Source organism: Sarcophilus harrisii, chromosome 6 (genome assembly GCF_902635505.1).
Source record: "Sarcophilus harrisii chromosome 6, mSarHar1.11, whole genome shotgun sequence".
Taxonomy (NCBI): Eukaryota; Metazoa; Chordata; class Mammalia; order Dasyuromorphia; family Dasyuridae; genus Sarcophilus; species Sarcophilus harrisii.
The window spans coordinates 194,334,905-194,352,210 of NC_045431.1; the positions used below are offsets into that span (position 1 = coordinate 194,334,905).

General features: G+C 40.3%; 1 protein-coding gene across 19 annotated transcripts in view; it reads right to left on the reverse strand.

Moving 5' to 3' along the window:
* The window catches only part of PPFIBP2 (PPFIA binding protein 2), a 181,574-nt gene that overhangs the window by 85,576 nt on the left and 78,692 nt on the right, over positions 1–17,306 (reverse strand). For 16 of the 19 annotated variants that reach the window (XM_031942169.1, XM_031942171.1, XM_031942170.1 and 13 more), the window contains one exon: positions 2,102–2,194. In XM_031942169.1, coding sequence (XP_031798029.1) covers positions 2,102–2,194 — 93 coding nt within the window. Of the gene's footprint in view, positions 1–2,101; positions 2,195–10,678; positions 10,967–17,306 lie in introns of those variants that run through there. The other 3 variants (XM_031942180.1, XM_031942182.1, XM_023506209.2) reach the window with 3 other exon arrangements.

Sequence of the window (17,306 nt, forward strand, 5' to 3'; positions counted from 1 at the left end):
GGAGGAAGGAAATGAGGATGAACTAGAGCTACATGGCACAGCAGCTAGAATTTGAGACTTGAAATCAGAAGAACTGGGTTTGAAGACCCTTAGTGCCTGGTGAACTTGGGCAAGACACTTGAGCTCTCTCAACCTCAGTTTATTCATCTGTATAAAAAAAAAAAATGACAATAGCACCTACCTCACAGGGGGGTGAGAGGAGATACTCAGAGTTAAGTGTGATCAGATGGACTAACATCATATAAGCAGGGCAGGTGGGGCCAACCAAGAATCTGGAACTGTTAAGAGGTGGGCAGAATCATGTCTGCTCCTGTGAATGGGCAAGGAGGCCGAAGATGAGGATGAATCTGGAAGCCCGCCTTGGAAAGAGGGACAATGAATGGGGGCCTTCACCATCCCAGAAAGCCAGATTTCAGTTAGGGCCAGGACACAGAAGGAATGTAAGATATCAAGCTTTTTATAGGAAATTGGGGGTCCCAGAGAGTTATCACTGGGGAAGATGAGGGACTGGATGGAGAGAACTACATGGAGTTAGTTGGAAAGGAGCACACAGGAAGAGCTATAAGCTTGATAGGTTGTGTTTTTCTCATTCCACCTGTGAATGAAGGCAGGAAAATATTCTGGTAAACTGAGGCTTCCCAGAAGTGAATTCTGGATTCATTATTTATGGTGTATTAAGAGTGGAGAATTTTAAAGAAATGAATGAGAGGGGGGAGAAAAGAAAAGGGAAGAGAAAGATGGAGAGGAAACAGCTAAAGAGAAAACACACCCACACTCACAGAGAGAAAACAGGCAGATGAGAGAAACAAAGACAGACACAGATACACACAGAAAGAAACAGCCAGAGACACACACAAAAGAGAAAACAGAGACTCACCCACACTCACAGAGAAACAGACAGACGAGAGACAAAGACAGACAGACATACTGACATGAAGAGAGAGAGAGGGAGAAGGAAAGGGAGAGAAGGAGAAAAGGGAAGAGGGAGAGAGGAGAAAAATACACAGAGACAGAGAAAAGGGAGTGAAGTGAGAAGATAAAGGGAAGGAGACAAAGATAGCTCTCTTCTCCAAATCCTATTAGGCATCTTGTCAGCTACCAGCACCAAGTCCTGCTGCAGATGTCTGCAATTACTGTAATTACAGCTGCAGAGCTCTCAGGCCCAGATGAAGAGCACACACTCAGAAGAGAACCAAACGTGGAGAGGAGATGGGGAGGTTCCTTTTGCACAGAATAGTTACCATTCTGTGGTCATGGAATAAATCTGGGTCAGGAGAACAGAAGGTAAAATACTTTGACGAGAGTCAGCTGCTTTGGCAGGGTTTTTCTTTTAAAAAAAAAAAAAATCCCAAAAAAACTAAACTGAAGGGGAAAAAAAACCCTCTGAAGCTTTTTTATTTATTTTTTTAGCCTGACATATAAAGAAACTTGAGCCTTTTGAATTTGCTGACACTTCAGAGAGCTTCATAGACTGACCATACTACAGGTCATGTGCGCTCTCTGTCACTCGGAGGGGATCCAGTTACTCCTGCTTCTCCTCCACCAGCTCAGTGGGGGAGAATGTGGGTGTCTGGCATTTAAAATCCAGCAGGGCTTGTCTATGCTGCACATCACAGTTACGATGTGTTTTATCTTTTCTGTCCGTCTCTCCCTTTCCCATACTGGAGGTCCCCGAAGCAAGGGGCAATGTGGTCTATGAAAAATAACGCTTGAATTAAAGTCAAGAGACCTGGCTTTAAATCCCAGCACTAATATTTACATATCGCTGAATCTATAAAATGGGGATATAGTAACTGCCTCAGAAAGTGTGTGTGTGTGGGAGAAGAAAACAATTTTATAAATTTCTTTTTTTCCCTGAGGCAATTGCGGTTGAGTGACTTGCCCAGAGTCACACAGCTAAGAAGTCCGAGACCAGATTTGACCTCAGGTCCTCCTGACTTCAGGGCTGATGCTCTATCCACTGCACTACCCAGCTGCCCTGACTCTTAAAGCAATATGTACACATTGTCATTAATGTTCTTATTATCCCACTGAGTGTCCCAGGTACTCACCTGTACCTCACGGTTACACCTGTAAAGGGACAGCAGCAGGAAGGACCTACCTGTAACATGAGAGATTCCTTGTCTCCTTCTAAACGGGCCAAACGCTCCTGGTAGGTTTCATTTGTAACTGCAGCTGGGTGGCTTACCTGGGACTAAAGAAAAAAAAAAAAAAAAAAAAAGGATTCTTAAAAGGCTAGAGGGGAAAAAAACCCACAGCTTATCAATTTCCCAATTAACTGAGTGATTTGTGATGAATTATCTGTCAGGAGATGTGTGAAACCACCCAGAGAAAAAGGAAACCACAAGATTTCAAAATTCTTTGCAACAATAGTTAGGAACAGGCCAGATACCACTCAGAGGTGTGTCTTAAGAGCCTCACCAAACCATGCAGGGGGTGTGATCTCATCCCAGCCTGGGCTAACCCTGGGGAGAAAGGCAGCTCTGAATGGACCTGACATGTCGCAGCATCTGGTTTGCTCCGGGGTATTCTTGTGGCATGGCAGCCCACAGCAGGAAAAAACTGCCTTCCTTCTTTGGGAACCCGAACACAACAGGAGAACACTCAACGATGACTTTCCTGCAATTGCAAGCCTGTTTCCTTGCCCGAGACTACAGGTTCCCCGTCGTGGCCAGCCGGGGCCTGTCCATGGTCTGGCCAGAGTAGTCAGGAGCCTCCTGGCTATGACTTCCTCCAGTCCTCACCTTGACCTTGGAGAGTATGTCTCCTACATGTGAGGGAGGGGACTGAGCTAGAATTAGCCTCTTTTCACACTCCCAATTACAGGGATGATTCTTTACCAATGACCCTTTCCCAGCAATGATCACTCAGGTATGTTTGGAACCTTGGGAGTGCAGTGTGCTTGCATAGGAAAGCTGCCTTGGATGCTCACTATAATTGTCTGAGCAAGTCAGCTTTCGTTTCTTCATCTGGAAAATGGGTACTGCAATAGTACCCACTCAACAGGGTTGTTGTGATGATCAAATGAGGTAAAATATGCAAAGGACTTTGCAAATATTTAAAGAATACCATATAATTGATAACTATTATTATTATGTATTATTGATCAGAGAAGCATTATAAGACTTTCATGAACTGATACAAAGTGAAATAAGAACTAGGAAAACAATATGCACAATGACAATAATAAGATAAATTGGCTGTGAGACCCTGGGCAAGTCACTTAAATTGCCTCACCCCAATTGCCTGGGGGAGGGGGGGGAAAGCAACAAATCAAAACTAAATCCTGTAAAATCCTAATGTCCAAGCTCTCCCCCAAAGAAGAGATATATGGAACACTGTCAGACCTCTTTATTTTTACAGAACATTTTCCAGCCTTTTTTTTCCAGCCTTTATATTAGGACTGGCTCTCTGAGGAGTGTGGTGGAATACAGTAGAAAGAAAAGATACTAATAAACATTTTTTTTTTTTTTTTTTTAAAAGTATGACGGCAATTGGTAGGGATTCCCTGACCCAAAGGCTTGTTCACAGGACTTTCTCCAAGAGGCACAGTTCTGTATATTGGGGAATGGATTGAAGGGAAGCTTAATGAAATAAAGATCGATTTATGGAAGTAGGAGGGCTCTCCAGTGTCCCTAAGCCATGCTATTATTTTGGTAAGCCCTGCCAAGTGGCTTCCTGATCTTACTGATCCCAGTAGGAAAATGATTGCCAAAAGTCCCACAAGTGATTTAATGGCAAAGCCTAGACATGAATTCTGATTGCCAGTCTTCTAAAGCAGTACTGTTCACAATAGCCCCACATGACCTATCTCCACTCTGTGACAAACTTCATAACATTTTTTGAGAAAAGAAAACCACATTTTGCATGACTGCACATGTGTAATCTATATCAAATCACTTGCCTTCTCAAGGGAGGGGGAGGGAGAGAATTTGGAATTCAAAATTTAAAAAAAAGGGCCAGTGTTAAAATTTTGTCTACATGTAATTGAGGAAACAAAACGGGACCCGAAATGAATTTCTGGAAGGCGGTTTTGTTTGCAACCTATACTTTAAGTTTTTAAAATCAATAAATATCCTTGTTCTGCTTTTTAACATTTCAATTAGAGTAATTTCAGATCAGATTAGTTCTAGAACCTGAAAAGGAAATTCAGATTACTGTTCCTAGAAATGAGTTTATTGGATACTTCAGGTACTGATGAATTACCCATATCTGCCCATAGAAGAGTGAAAGTTGTAGGAGCACAAGTGAAATATGGCAGTCAACAGAGATGGGCAAATTCTGAACTTTGTGACTTTCTCCAAGTATTTCAGCCAACAAAAAAGGGAGCAAACATCATTCACATTCTCTGCCAGAGAAAAGACATAAATTAGGAAGGCAGGAGGAACTCTGGGATCAAATCAGAGCATTCTACATGTCTTACCACTGATGAACATTCTTTTATGGAGAGTTGTTACCAGCTGTGTAACCTTAGGCAAAGTATTTACAATTTGTATCTGCTTTCTTAAACAGTAAAATGGGAGTTATAACAGCCCCAATCTCCCAGAGGAGTTGTGCAGATCAAATGAGATATTTTTAAAATACTCCCTTCCCTTCTGTTGGAAATGTTCTGACTCTCTGGATTGAAAGGGACCTTAAATGCTATTTGACTTATACCTTGATGGAAGAATCCTTTTTGATCTTAGGATCAACTTTTTGGATCCATTTACACTCTTAAAATTTATTGGAAATTAAACAAGGATGCTTGTATACAAAACGGAAAGGAAAGGAAAAAAGAAAGAAAAAAACTTTACAAGTATAAGGTAGGAGAAAAATAGGTAAAATGCATTTGTCCTGAAAATGATCTGGAGTCAACAGTGTGACCTAGTTGCTAGTTCCAACCTAGTGGCTGGGTTAAGATAGTTCCAGGAATAAGAGGACAAGAGTCTCACTGAACTCTGCACTTGTTAGACCTCATTTGAAGAAATGTGGTCAGTTCTGGGTACTATGGGTTAAGAAAGAAATGCATAAACTAACAATATCCAGTTTAGGACAGTGTAAGGACTTGAGATCCTATCATCTGAGGGTCCAATGAAAGGAACTGGGTATATTTAGCCTGAAGAAGACACTATTCTGGGGGCACATGATGGGTGTCTTTAAGTATTGATGGAGTTCAGTTTCCTACCAGTTACATCGCTTAGATTCGATTTCCCCATGATCGTGCTCCCAGGAAACCTTATCATCAGCAATCCTGCGAGAGTGTATCAGCACCAAAACAGGAGTAACGGGCAGAAGTTACAAAGAAGCATATTTAGCCTTGATGGCAGAAAAAAACTTCCTAACAATATAAAAGTGGAAAGGAAAGTCTTGGGAGGTGTTGGGTGATACAGCGGATAGACCACCATACTTGGGAGCCAGAAAGGCAAAGAAAAGTCTTGGAGGTGCTGGGTATATCTTCTCTTGGCAGCTGGGCGACCCAGTGGATAGACTACTTGCAAATCAAGAAGTCTTGAATTTGAATTTGCCTCAGATACTTTGTGATCTTGGCCAAGTCATTTAACCAAAGTGCCCACAACAAAGAAAGGGGTTATACTCTATGTACAAAGCAAAATCTCATAGTTCACAAAGAAAACATGAGATGTACAAATCAAGAGAGATCTCCATCCCAAATGTTCAAATGGATTACTTGTGCCTGACTTGTGGTAGAGCATTCTAAGCGTGTATTGGACTGATCAGCCACAGGGCAAACCCATAGTACCTTGGGACCAACAGCAAGATGGCACTGGTCCTCTTTGGGCAAGAAGGACAAAGAACAAACAGCAACAGCAACCTTAGTTTCCTCATTTTGAATGCAAGGTTGTTCCATGGATCAAATGAGGCTTTCCAATCCTCAAGGTACTATCTAAATGCTGCCTTCATCAGAAGCTGGATGATGACTACCTGTCTTATAATGGGGATTCCTCTCATGTATGGGTAGGACTTGAGGATCACAGAGGCTCTTTTTTCTGAGATCCTATGATTATACCATGCTGATCTAAGGCTGGAAAATCATCTTTTTGGGACTGATCACACTGACCATGGTGTTAAAGTTTGGTGAAGTCCCCTTTGGGTTAAATGCCTCAGTTTGTGTGGTGATTGGGGACCAGTCAGAATCTTGACCTTGTAAGAAAAGCACAAGGATCAATACAGATTCCCAGGGGTTTCCAGAAAATTAATTGGGTGGAACAAAGGTGGGGCCATCTGAGGCAGGCGCTCAGAAATGGGTACTCCTCTCTTCCTGGACTTTAAACTCGATTTCAACTTCAATTAAGTAAAAAGGCTGATGAAACTGTACCACAAAGTCATTGGCAAAACAGGCCTCAAATTCTTTGGTGACCGTGTAATGGATTAAAATGCTGCTATAATGAGAAAACAGTAGGATAATCTATCTTTGGTGCTGGAATGGTTTATCTGAGGGTTTTCTACTTGGCAAAGGTGCTAAGCAGACAGAGGAATGGAATCGACTTCTGTCTGCTGCTGTCTCAACTCTTTCTGAAGAGGCCAAGGGGAAGGGGGGAAGGGGACAGCTCACAGTTGCCAGTGTTTATGGTCAGCCTGGGAGTCAGATTACAAATGACAGGCACTGAAATCTCTCCACACAGCCCTCCCTCGCATCTCAGCTGGTGCTAAAGGCTTGTTGTTCTGATATCCTGGGCTATGAAATTTCCACAAAGTCTCATCCAAAGAGCTTTGTGAAAGGGGCTGCCGAGGGGCTCTGACTAGTAGGTGTTTTAAGCAGGGATTTGAGGAAGCTAAAAAAATTATCAGCACCCAGTACATTTAAGTTCATATTTTTATATGATGCTCTTCCCTCTCAACAATGTTAATGTAGAAGAACTATACTTTTATTCAATAAAAAAATTTCTGTCATACCCAGTGCCCCATACTGGGCTGGCTGTGACCAGGGATGAAATCTATATTTCCTTTCACAGAAGTTATAATGAAGGAAATAAGCATTTATTAAGCACCTACTATATGTAAGGCATTATGCTAAGAGCTTTATAAACGTTATTTGGTCCATACAACACAGAGATGGGTGCTGTCATCATCCCAATCTTACATTTGAGGAAACTGAGGTAGATAGAACAGACCTAAGAGTATAACCATTTTGTTTTAGAGATAAGGAACCTATCAGGAATCAGGAAAGTTAAGGGACTTACTCGTCCAAAGTCACATAAATATTTTGAGATAGCGTTACAGTTAGACCTAGGTTCACAGCCTCCAAAATCAGTGTTCTATCTAGTAGAAAACCTCCCTAAATGGACATTTAAAAACAAAAAAAAACCAAACAGAAACAACCAACAAACTCCAATGCCAGACAATCTATAAGAAATGCCAAAGATCGGGTGAAGATTTCAAGTGCTATGAGGTCATTGGACAAAGAGTTTGCTGTGGGTTAGGGTTGTTAAGGGAAGTTTCCTGGAAGGGGGAGAATGAAGTAAACATAGGATTTTAATAGGAGAGAGAAGGGGAGAGAATATTTTGAGCTAAGTGGGGGAGTCAGGGAGAAAGGGGGAAAGAAAGGAGGAATATTGTGAACAAGAGCATAAAGAGAAAACTAAGTCTCCTCAACAGGAGGGGGGCTACTCTAAACTGCTTGGAGCTCAGAGTTCCTTCCCCTAATAACAATGCTTCTTAAACTGAGTCACCCCCATATTGGGTGATGAATGTGAGGGGGTTGTGACAGTAAAAGTTATTAAATATTTTGCCAAGATTTAATTATTTGTGTAAAAAATAAACAAGAATATCCATCTTATTAATATGCAAATAGGGTTTTATCTTTAATAAATGGTAAAGTTATATATACCTATATGTATACACACACACACACCAAAGAACTGTTTTAAAATAAATTTCTTAATGATTTAATATCAATAAAAGCTTGATTTGTAAATCTATTTTATATTCTTGTTTATTTATTTATTTATTTATTTCCCTGATGAAAAGGGGTCATAAGTGGAAAAAGTTTGAGAATCCCCGACCTACCAGCAGCAGGAGATAAGGCTGAACAGGAAAATTAGAGACTGTGGATCACCTTGAATGTGAGGCCAAAGAGCCTGGGTTTTAGCTTCTAGGAGGTAGTGAGATGAGATCAAAGAAGTTTGAGACAAGAGGTGATTTTTTTTTTTTTAAAAAGATAGTATTTTAATCATGCTTGTTGCATTGGACAAGATCAGCATTTTGTGTTTTGTTTTAAAAGATGTTCTCAACTACCTTGCTGCACAAACTCAGAAAAAATCTCTTTCTCTTCTGGGTCTAAATTCTGTCTCTCATAATAGGATCAGGAGGGATAGAACTGGAAGTCTTCCATCATTCTGCAGAAGAAGAAACTGAGGTCCAGCACATTTAAGAAGATTACCTAAAGTCATGCAGATAAGAGGTAGCTATGACTATGTTTAACATATTTTGGACTACTTGTCATCTAGGGGATGGAGTGGGCGAAGGTGGGGAAATTGGAACACAAGATTTTGTAAGGGTTAATGTTGAAAAATTATCCATGCATGTTTTGAAAATAAAAAAAAGGAGGTAAATATGAAACCATAATCTCTGATTTGTCAGTGCTTTTTGGACATTATTATTATTTTTTCTATAAGGTCTCTGCTACCTCTAACTGTCTGTAGCCAATTAATATTATCATGGACTATAAGAGTTTCTTACTAAGTCCAGGCAGCCATTCTCTCTGAAGCTCACAAGCACTATGGCTTAGTAGCTAGGGTTTTCTTACAGATGAGGGGCCCCAGAAGACAAATCCATGCTTCTACAGAGGTGTCAGTTTACACTGCGGGGGAAAAAACATCAGCAAAGGATGCCTTATGCATAACTGCACAATAATCACTTCTAGGGAGATGGACCACCACCACCTCCTCCCTAGGGGGAAATGGCAATCCTTTCACAGGTGATCCAACACACCCCCTGCCCTTCCCCCTTCCCCTTTTCCCCAACTCTTAGATCCTTGGTTCAAATGAGAATGAGAATTATAAAGGCATCCTCTCTCAAGTCAAACAGCTGGAGTCTCAGGTTAAGTCTTGGCCAGTATAAGATTACACACAGCCATTTCCTGTTCTTCTCCCCCCAGAGAGACTCTGCTTTCTACCCTAGAGCAAATACTCCCTGTATTTTTTTTCTTTCATTACAAATGACTTCCCCCATATTCAGGTCTCCTCCAATCCTTCCCTAAGTTTAGTTTCCCAGCTGAAGAAATTGAGCAGAAGTAAATATTGACCAAAAAGCCTTGAAAGTCAATCTCCAATCTAAGGGCTGCCAGGGACTGGGATGGCAGGCAATGGCCTGAACAGGCCAGACGTCCCAGAGCAGACCCAATTTGGAGAAAACAAAATGTACTTTTAACAGGGTGCTGCAAAGCACTTCGTCAGCTAATGTATCCTGACTCTAAGATTTGGAAAATATGGTCCTCATGGGTGGGGCCAGGAGTCAGAAAGACAGGGATATTTAGGGATTTGGTCTCAGGTCCTTTAAATTCAACTCTTTCTCTCTCAGTGCAATCAAATCACCTAATTTTAGCTGAATCTAAACACATTTGGTCACTACTATTGTGTTTGTGTATGAACAAAGTTACTGAGTCAAGTTCCTCAGGATAGGCAGGGAGAGTATGTGGACCTTCTCAGTGTATCTAATTCAGGAAGATGTTCCCAGGACACAATCAGCCATATAAAGTACCAGATTTAACCTCTTCACTGGCTCTCATCTCCATTTCCATGTTATTCCATTTGGAATTATAGTGTCAAAATAAATCTTTTCCTTTTGGTTCTGAATTTATAAGATTAAGTTTTCTTTTCTTCTTTTCTACCATTAAACATTTAATCTGAAATCACTAAAGAAATTTTAAAAATGTGAGAATTCAATGTATTTCTATTATTGCAGGTTTAAACCTTTCCCTTTTTATCTGTTACTCTCCTCCCTCTCCCCCCAGCACAATGCTAAAGCATACAGTGGGCATTTAACGTATGTTGAACTGAACTCAATCTGCAATCTTAGAAAGACCCAGCCTCCTGTACCAGAGTGGGACATTTCTCAGCCTAACCAAGTCCTTTCATTAACACAAAGGACCACTTGACAAAACCCACGACAAAATAATTACCCCAAACCACACACTCAAGTGTTTAGGGCACCACTTACACTAAGCTTTCCTTAGGAAATTCAAGAGCTAACAGGCTAGGCTATTAAGAGTTGTGATTCTCATTCTACACTCAAACACAAAGGATAAGTCAAAAGATTCTTCTGCATTTAGCACCCCACGGAAACAAGTTGTGTGTGTGTTTTTTTTTTTTTTCTTTCCAAGTCCAGAGATTGGAGATGCCACAGTCTTAAGGTACTCACAACCACAAGAACCTCACAATCTCAAGAACCTCCAATGGCACAATGTAAAAAGGAGAAAAGATTTTTCTTGCCTTGCCGCTCATAGCCCCATCTCCCTGAAGTCCCTATTAAAGACAAAGCCAGCTGATACTTCCTCCCCCCTCCCTCCCCACACTCCCCCCCCCCTTTGAGGTATGCCTATAATTAGATTCTTATGAAGAACTTGGCAATGGCAGAGGTTTGAGGTTCTAAATATGCTCTCCCCTCGAACAGTTGCAACTTTCTAAAGTACCTCCCTCAACCATCTTTAAAGAGACACGAAAGACAGCAAAAAGTCACTTACCCTCTTCAGCCATGGCAAATGCTTGTAAATATCAATCTCACCATCCATGCTTTGCATCCATGTCAGCAATTCTATTTCTTGGGTCTAAAAGGCACTTTTTCTTGGACCGGAGACCAAGTTTTCTCCTCTAAGGACTGCTGTTCCCCTGCCCCCTGCCTCAGGAATGCAGAGCTGCTTTTGCATTTTCCCAGGTCCCTGGTCTCTGGCTGGCCAGCCGCCTTTTCCTAAACTGCTCCATATCCACATATATACTCAGGGCCACTGGAGCATCTCCTACTGCCACCCCACCCCCACCCTATTTAACTTTTAAGGAGTCCCCCTTGCCGAGACATTCCCTGATGTCACCTCTCTGGCCAAGAAGACTTGGATCTTAATTTAAAAAAAAAAAAATTCCAGGAACTTCCCTTTGAGGGGTAAAAACAAAAAGAAAAACTAGGCACATACAGAGAAACGATCTTGCACAAAAGCCTTCCCTGGCTTTCTGTTGCTGGAGTGGCTGGAACTCATTACCCAAAGACCCCTGATTTCCTGTCTCTGTTTGACTCAGTGGTTGCCAGCAGACTTTCCTACTCTCCGCCTCTCACAGTTTATTTAGAGCTGAGGATAAGGCTAAAAATAAATGATACTCTTTGGGTTACTTACTGGTTCTCACACACAGTCTTATCCTCCCTGTCTCCCTCCCGCTATAAAAAAAACAGGGTCCCTTGATTCCTTTGTGGCTAAGACCATAGAAATTAGATGAAGTCTATTTTTTCTAAGAGCAGCAGCAACTTTGAAGTAGAAATTGTCACAGAAACTTTTCCCTGGTTTTAATGGGACACATATTCTCAAATTCGGTTCAGACGTCTCCAGAGACTCTCAAGCAGACAAGGCTTTTTAAAGGGAAGGAAGTGGCCAATTGGAATCTGCTTTGCTGTCTATCCAGGCTTTGAGGATGCTTAGATTCCTCCCTCTTGAACAAATCTCCCCCTCCAACTCCTTTAAGTTGAATCATTTCAATATTACACCACAAAGAACAGGTTTCTAAACATGCAGTTTCCCATTCCAATAGGTATTTTGGACATGTTTGAAAAGTTGAAAAGCTATGTTTAGCTTTGAACCCCCCCCAAATATTCTTTCTAAAGTTCTACTTCCTTGATTACATAGCTCTCTTTAAAACACAACTCAGTTGCTACACCACCAAGGTCTCCCCCTCCCTTTTTCAGATGAGCCATAGTTTATATTTTCTCCCCCTAGAAATTATTTTGCATCTATATTTATGTGTGTACTTGTATCCTTGTGGTAGGTAGGAAGTAAGCTTTTCCAGGGCAAAGATTATTGCATTAAAATTTTTTTGTTATTATATTTTGCAGAACCTAGCAGGGGATGTATACAGAGTAAATAATAAATTTTTATTGAATTGAATGGAGCTCCCTGGAAGCAACAGCTCCTGACTGAGGGGAGAAGGTCAGAGGGGGATAAAATTCCCCATTTTCAGAAACCAAAGCAATTTTACCCGACTCATGCTCTCCCCCCCTTGCACCTCTTAGGACCCTAACTTCAAGTCCTGGTGCAGTTTTTAGGGGGCGGTCTCTCTCCAAAGAGTTCCAGCAACTTCCTTACTTCTCACATGCCTACCACATTTGAGATCTATTCTCCAACAGCCTTTTCTATTCATTTATGGTCCTTCAACATGTAGCCTAAGATTTAAGATGTATGAATATGGTCTTTGATATGAGTATGGCATGAGGTTTGGTATATTTATGTGCCCATATGTGCATGTGAAAGTACAGAGATATACCACACAGAGTCTGTGGTTTCATGCAGAAGGAAAAAAGAAAATCCCCAGAGTGTCTCTGATTTGTATTTAAGATTCCATGTTGACATCTACTCATGGCAACTTGGAGCAAAGTCTCTAATGAGAGACTCAGGGCTCAAAAATATCTTGGATAGAATATCAGCAACATTTCTTCGGTATTTCAAAGATTCATAACTTCATAAATGCAGGTATCTGTAACATCAACTCTTCCTCTACACAGCAACATCCCTATAACTTAGTACAAAGTCTTTGTAGACCATTGTGGATTTCAAAAAAAATTAGTCATTCTGTGGCCAAGCTCATGATGATTATAATTGGTTCTTGAACAATGAACATATAGTCATCACTGGGTTTTCTACTTAGCTGAAGACTGCCACCAGCTGAACTCTACTGGCAAAGTTTTGGAGGCCCTAGGGTGATCTTCATGTGTTCATGGGTTTTAACAGATAATATTACATGCAAAATTCTACTCATAGGTAAAAAAAAAAAAAAAAAAAAATCAACAATACAAATGCAGTACAGGAGAGGCAAAGCTACCCAATCATTTGCGATGAAAAAAAAAATCAAGGCTAAGTTCTCTTCAGGACTAAGTCCACTACAAGTATTCTCTCTCCCTCAGAGTCTTCCTTCTAATGGCACCAGTCTCCTTATTCTAGCTAACTGTGGTCAGTCTAATCCTTTAGACAATGGCTTTCTCCCACCTCATGGGGTATTTTCTTTCTCCTGGTTAATTGTGAATTCTCCTGGGGAAACTTGACTTTTCCCTTAGTCTAATTATATGCTCTCCCAGCTCTCTTTCATATTTACCTGGTGTCTATTGCATCCCTTCATTTTGTCTGTAATCCCTTCCCTTGAATAAATCAACCTTTTGTAAAAATAAAAAAAAAAAAAAAATCAAGGGAGGAAGAGGTTAATGGACTGCAAAGTTAATATGAGTCAATGATGTGGGACATGATGTTAAGGTTAGTGGTATTCAAAGCTGTGACAGGTGAAGCAAAGTATTCAGGATGAGGGAGGTGACAGCTCCTGTGTTGTCCTGGTTAGGTCATATTTAAAGTAATGTATCTAGGTCAGGGATAACATTTTAGCAATAACAATAACAAATCAGAGCACATCTAGAAGAACTGGGAGGAAGACTGTGTTCCCTCAATCCACGTCCTATGGTACCGAAAGAGGAAGAAATATCTGAACCTCATCATCTCTGAATTCAGGAAGGAAGAAAAAGGGGGTGGAACAAAACAAGAAGTAGAAACCATCATCATCAGCTACCCAACCTGAGGTCCAAATCTGTCAATCTAACTGCTCTTGAAAGTATTCCTGAGTTCCTCTTCCTCCACAGAGCAGAGTCCTATAGGAGTTCAATGGGGGCACAGTGGATAGACTGCTGGGTCTGGAGTCAAGAAGATTTATCTTTAAGAGTTCAAATCTGGGGGCAGCTAATTGGTGTAGTGGATAGAGCACCAGCCCTGAAATCAGGAGAAGCCGAGTTCAAATCTGGCCTCAGATTGTAATTGAGCAAATCACTTAACTATGCCTCAGTTTCTTCACCTGTAAAAGTAGCTAGAGAAAGAAATGATAAAATACTCTAGTATCTTTGCTGAGAAAATCCCAAATGAGGTCATGAACAGTTGAACAGGACTATAAATACCTGAACAACAATATGAGAATCCCGATCCAATCATTTTACTTCAGTAAACATTTCTTTAAATGCCTACTATATATATGCAAGGCATTGTATTGGAAAGACATGCTCAACTTCTGGGTCCTACTATGAATCCAAGTCTTCAGAGATCTCCTACTTCTCTTCTAAAGGGAAAAGGCTAGGGACCACAAAAACCTTTCTCTTGCACTTAAAAAATATGAACTTGACATCAACTCAAATCATCATTTTCATAGTCACAATAAAACAGAAAAAAGCAATTGCACACAAAACTACCAATTTATATTATTTATAATAATTTCTTTTTCTTGGCTGATCTTTCCAGGATGAACTAATGGAGCTCTATCATCAACATTTATGAAGAACTTACTATATAATGGACATTGTGCCAAGTCCTGAAGATACAATGAAGGTCAAAACAAAGAATCCTAGTGAGTTCACATTCTAATAAGAAGAAATTACATGAGAACAAAATATAGATAGGATATATTGGAGATAATCAGAGAAGGGGAAAGGGGTCAAAGATGGAATTTCTTATTTTTTTTTCTCTTTCTAGATGGCAAATAATCTAATGTATGTTAAACATGTGCAATTCTTCTATACATATTATTTCCACAAATATCATTGCACAAGAAAAATCAGATCAAAAGGGGAAAAAAAGACAAAGAAAACAAAACACGAGCAAACAACAACAACAAAAAGGAAAATACTATGTTGTGATCCATACTCATTTTCCACAAGTCCTCTGAGGGTAGACAGTTCTCTTCAATAGATGCAATTTCTTACAAGAGGTGCAATTATAGTCAAAACTTGAAGAAAATCAAGGAAGCAGTGAAAAGGAAGAGGGTTTCAGGCAGGGGACCAGACAGTAAAAATGAAAAAGGCTAAGAGATGGCTTAAGTTAGTAGAAAAGCAGGGAGCCCAACATTATCAGATCACAGAGTAAATAAAGCAAAGTGTAAGGAGATTAGAAAGACAGGAAGGGCCAGGATGTAGACACTGTTAAATGCCAGGGAGGATTTTATTTTTATATTTATATTTATAGGTATACCCAGAGGTAACAGGAAGTCACTGAAGTTTTTAAGTAGGGTGGTACAGCAGTAGGATGACATGGTCTGACTTGGGTCTGTACTTTTGTGAAGGAAAGGCAGGCAAGGTGAGGTGTCCCAGTGGGGAATTTTAGATATCCAAACTATGGGATGACATTACTTGGCAACTAGGAAACATGGAGAGAGAAAGTGGAAATGAATCCTGGGGTTCCCTCTCTCCATCCATCAAGAAGAAGATAAGGGGCATTTGTCAGGCACAAGGGAGAGGAAGCTGTATAAACTTGGCAGGGCACACTGGGACTAGCTGAGGAGTAAAAAGAATGTACAAGAGACTTAAATGTGGCCTAGTAAGAATTAAAAATCTTATCTCTACTTAGAACATATCAAACACTAATCGTGACACTGAGGTGTCACAAACATGAAAACATTCTACAGAATTTCAGTTTTGGAAGGACCTGGAGGCTAATTGTGGCAAAATCCTCTCTAAAACATCCTAGGCAAATGCTAAGGTAGAATGGATAAAGTGCTGGACCTGGATTTTGAATTTCTAGGCAAGTCACTTAACCCTGTTTGTCTCAGTTTCCACATCTGTAAAATGAGTTGGAAAAGGAAATGGCAAATCAGTCCAGTAGCTTTGTTAAGAAAACTGCAAATGGGGTCACCGAGAGTCAGACTTCACCAAACAATAACAAAAACTTAACTTTTTTTTTTGTATGGGAATGGCAAGCTTATTGATGGGACCAAATTTCCTACAGAAAATCATGGCATTGGCTGGTCTTAAAGGCAACTTTCCTATTCTGTATTACTTTCCCTCTCTCCCCAGCTCCCATAACCGTGTTATTTTCAGAATTACCCAGAGTAGCTGGTAATATGAACCAAATTCTGCTAATGCTTGTAGTACAGTAGAAGACAGAAATACAGTGACTAAATTAGCAGACACTATTTTAGGTTTTTCTCATTCTAGGTAATTAGATAATAGATGAATATATATATAGATGAGAGAGATATATATCTGAGATAAAAGCATTGTTAATCAACTAACATTTATTAAATACAAATTATGTGCCAATCACAATGTTAAGTACTAGAGATATAAGAAATTAAGTAGAGAGGTGAGATAAAGCATTTATTAAATGCTATGTGCCAATAGGGCAGCTAGGTGACACCACAGTGCACAGAATACTGACCTGGAGTCAGAAAAACTCATCTTCTCAAGTTCAAATCTGGCCTTAGGCACTTACAAATAGTGTGACCCAGGGCAAATCCCTTAAACTTGCTTGCCTCAGTTTCCACATCTCTAAAATAAATTGGTGAAGGAAATGGCAAACCACTCCAGCATCTCTTCCAACTTCAAATGGGGTCACAGAGAATTTGCACATGACTGAAAAAGCTCTGAAGAATTTCTTGTCAGGCACTGAGTATAAAGATGTTAATTAATTTCTTGGATTTTGAAGATAAGACTATTCCTATGAATATTTAAAATTATGATCTTATTGATCATAAAATAATGGAATTTTGAGAGTTGGGTGCTCAGCAGCCACCTTAGTCCAGCCCCTACAAAAAAGGAATCAAGTTTACATACTAACAAAAAGATGGCTAGTAAAATGACTAACTAGGAACCAATTACTAAAGATTAGGCCCCTTAGGGTCTTGGAAGCAAAAATAGAGAACTACTTTTAGGGTACCCTGGGCAAAGTCTGACAAAAGAAGGCGGTCCTTACATTTCAGGTAAAATCCCATCACAACCAACTTTGGTATAAAGAAGCTTCAGCATAACAAAACTAAGATCTGATTACAATGAGTGCCCTCAGGTATTTGGCTTCCTGACAAGCTAGCTTCAAAAAGAAAAGAGCCAGCCTGAGACAAAGCCATAGCTACAGAGTGGGGGTGGAAGAGAGAAGAAAATAGGATGCAGGTTACTGTAAGACTTCTTTTTTGTTCAGTCAACAAGGGGCAAAAAAAAAAAAAAAAAAGGAATACACTCACCAAATAACAATAGTTTTAAAAAGTTTCCCTCCATCCCTCAGTCCTCCCAATTTACCACTTGGCAGCGTTCCCCTCTCCCTGGAGGGCAAAGTCATTCTTAATAGAGGGCTCTGAATTTTCCAGGGGAACTCATTT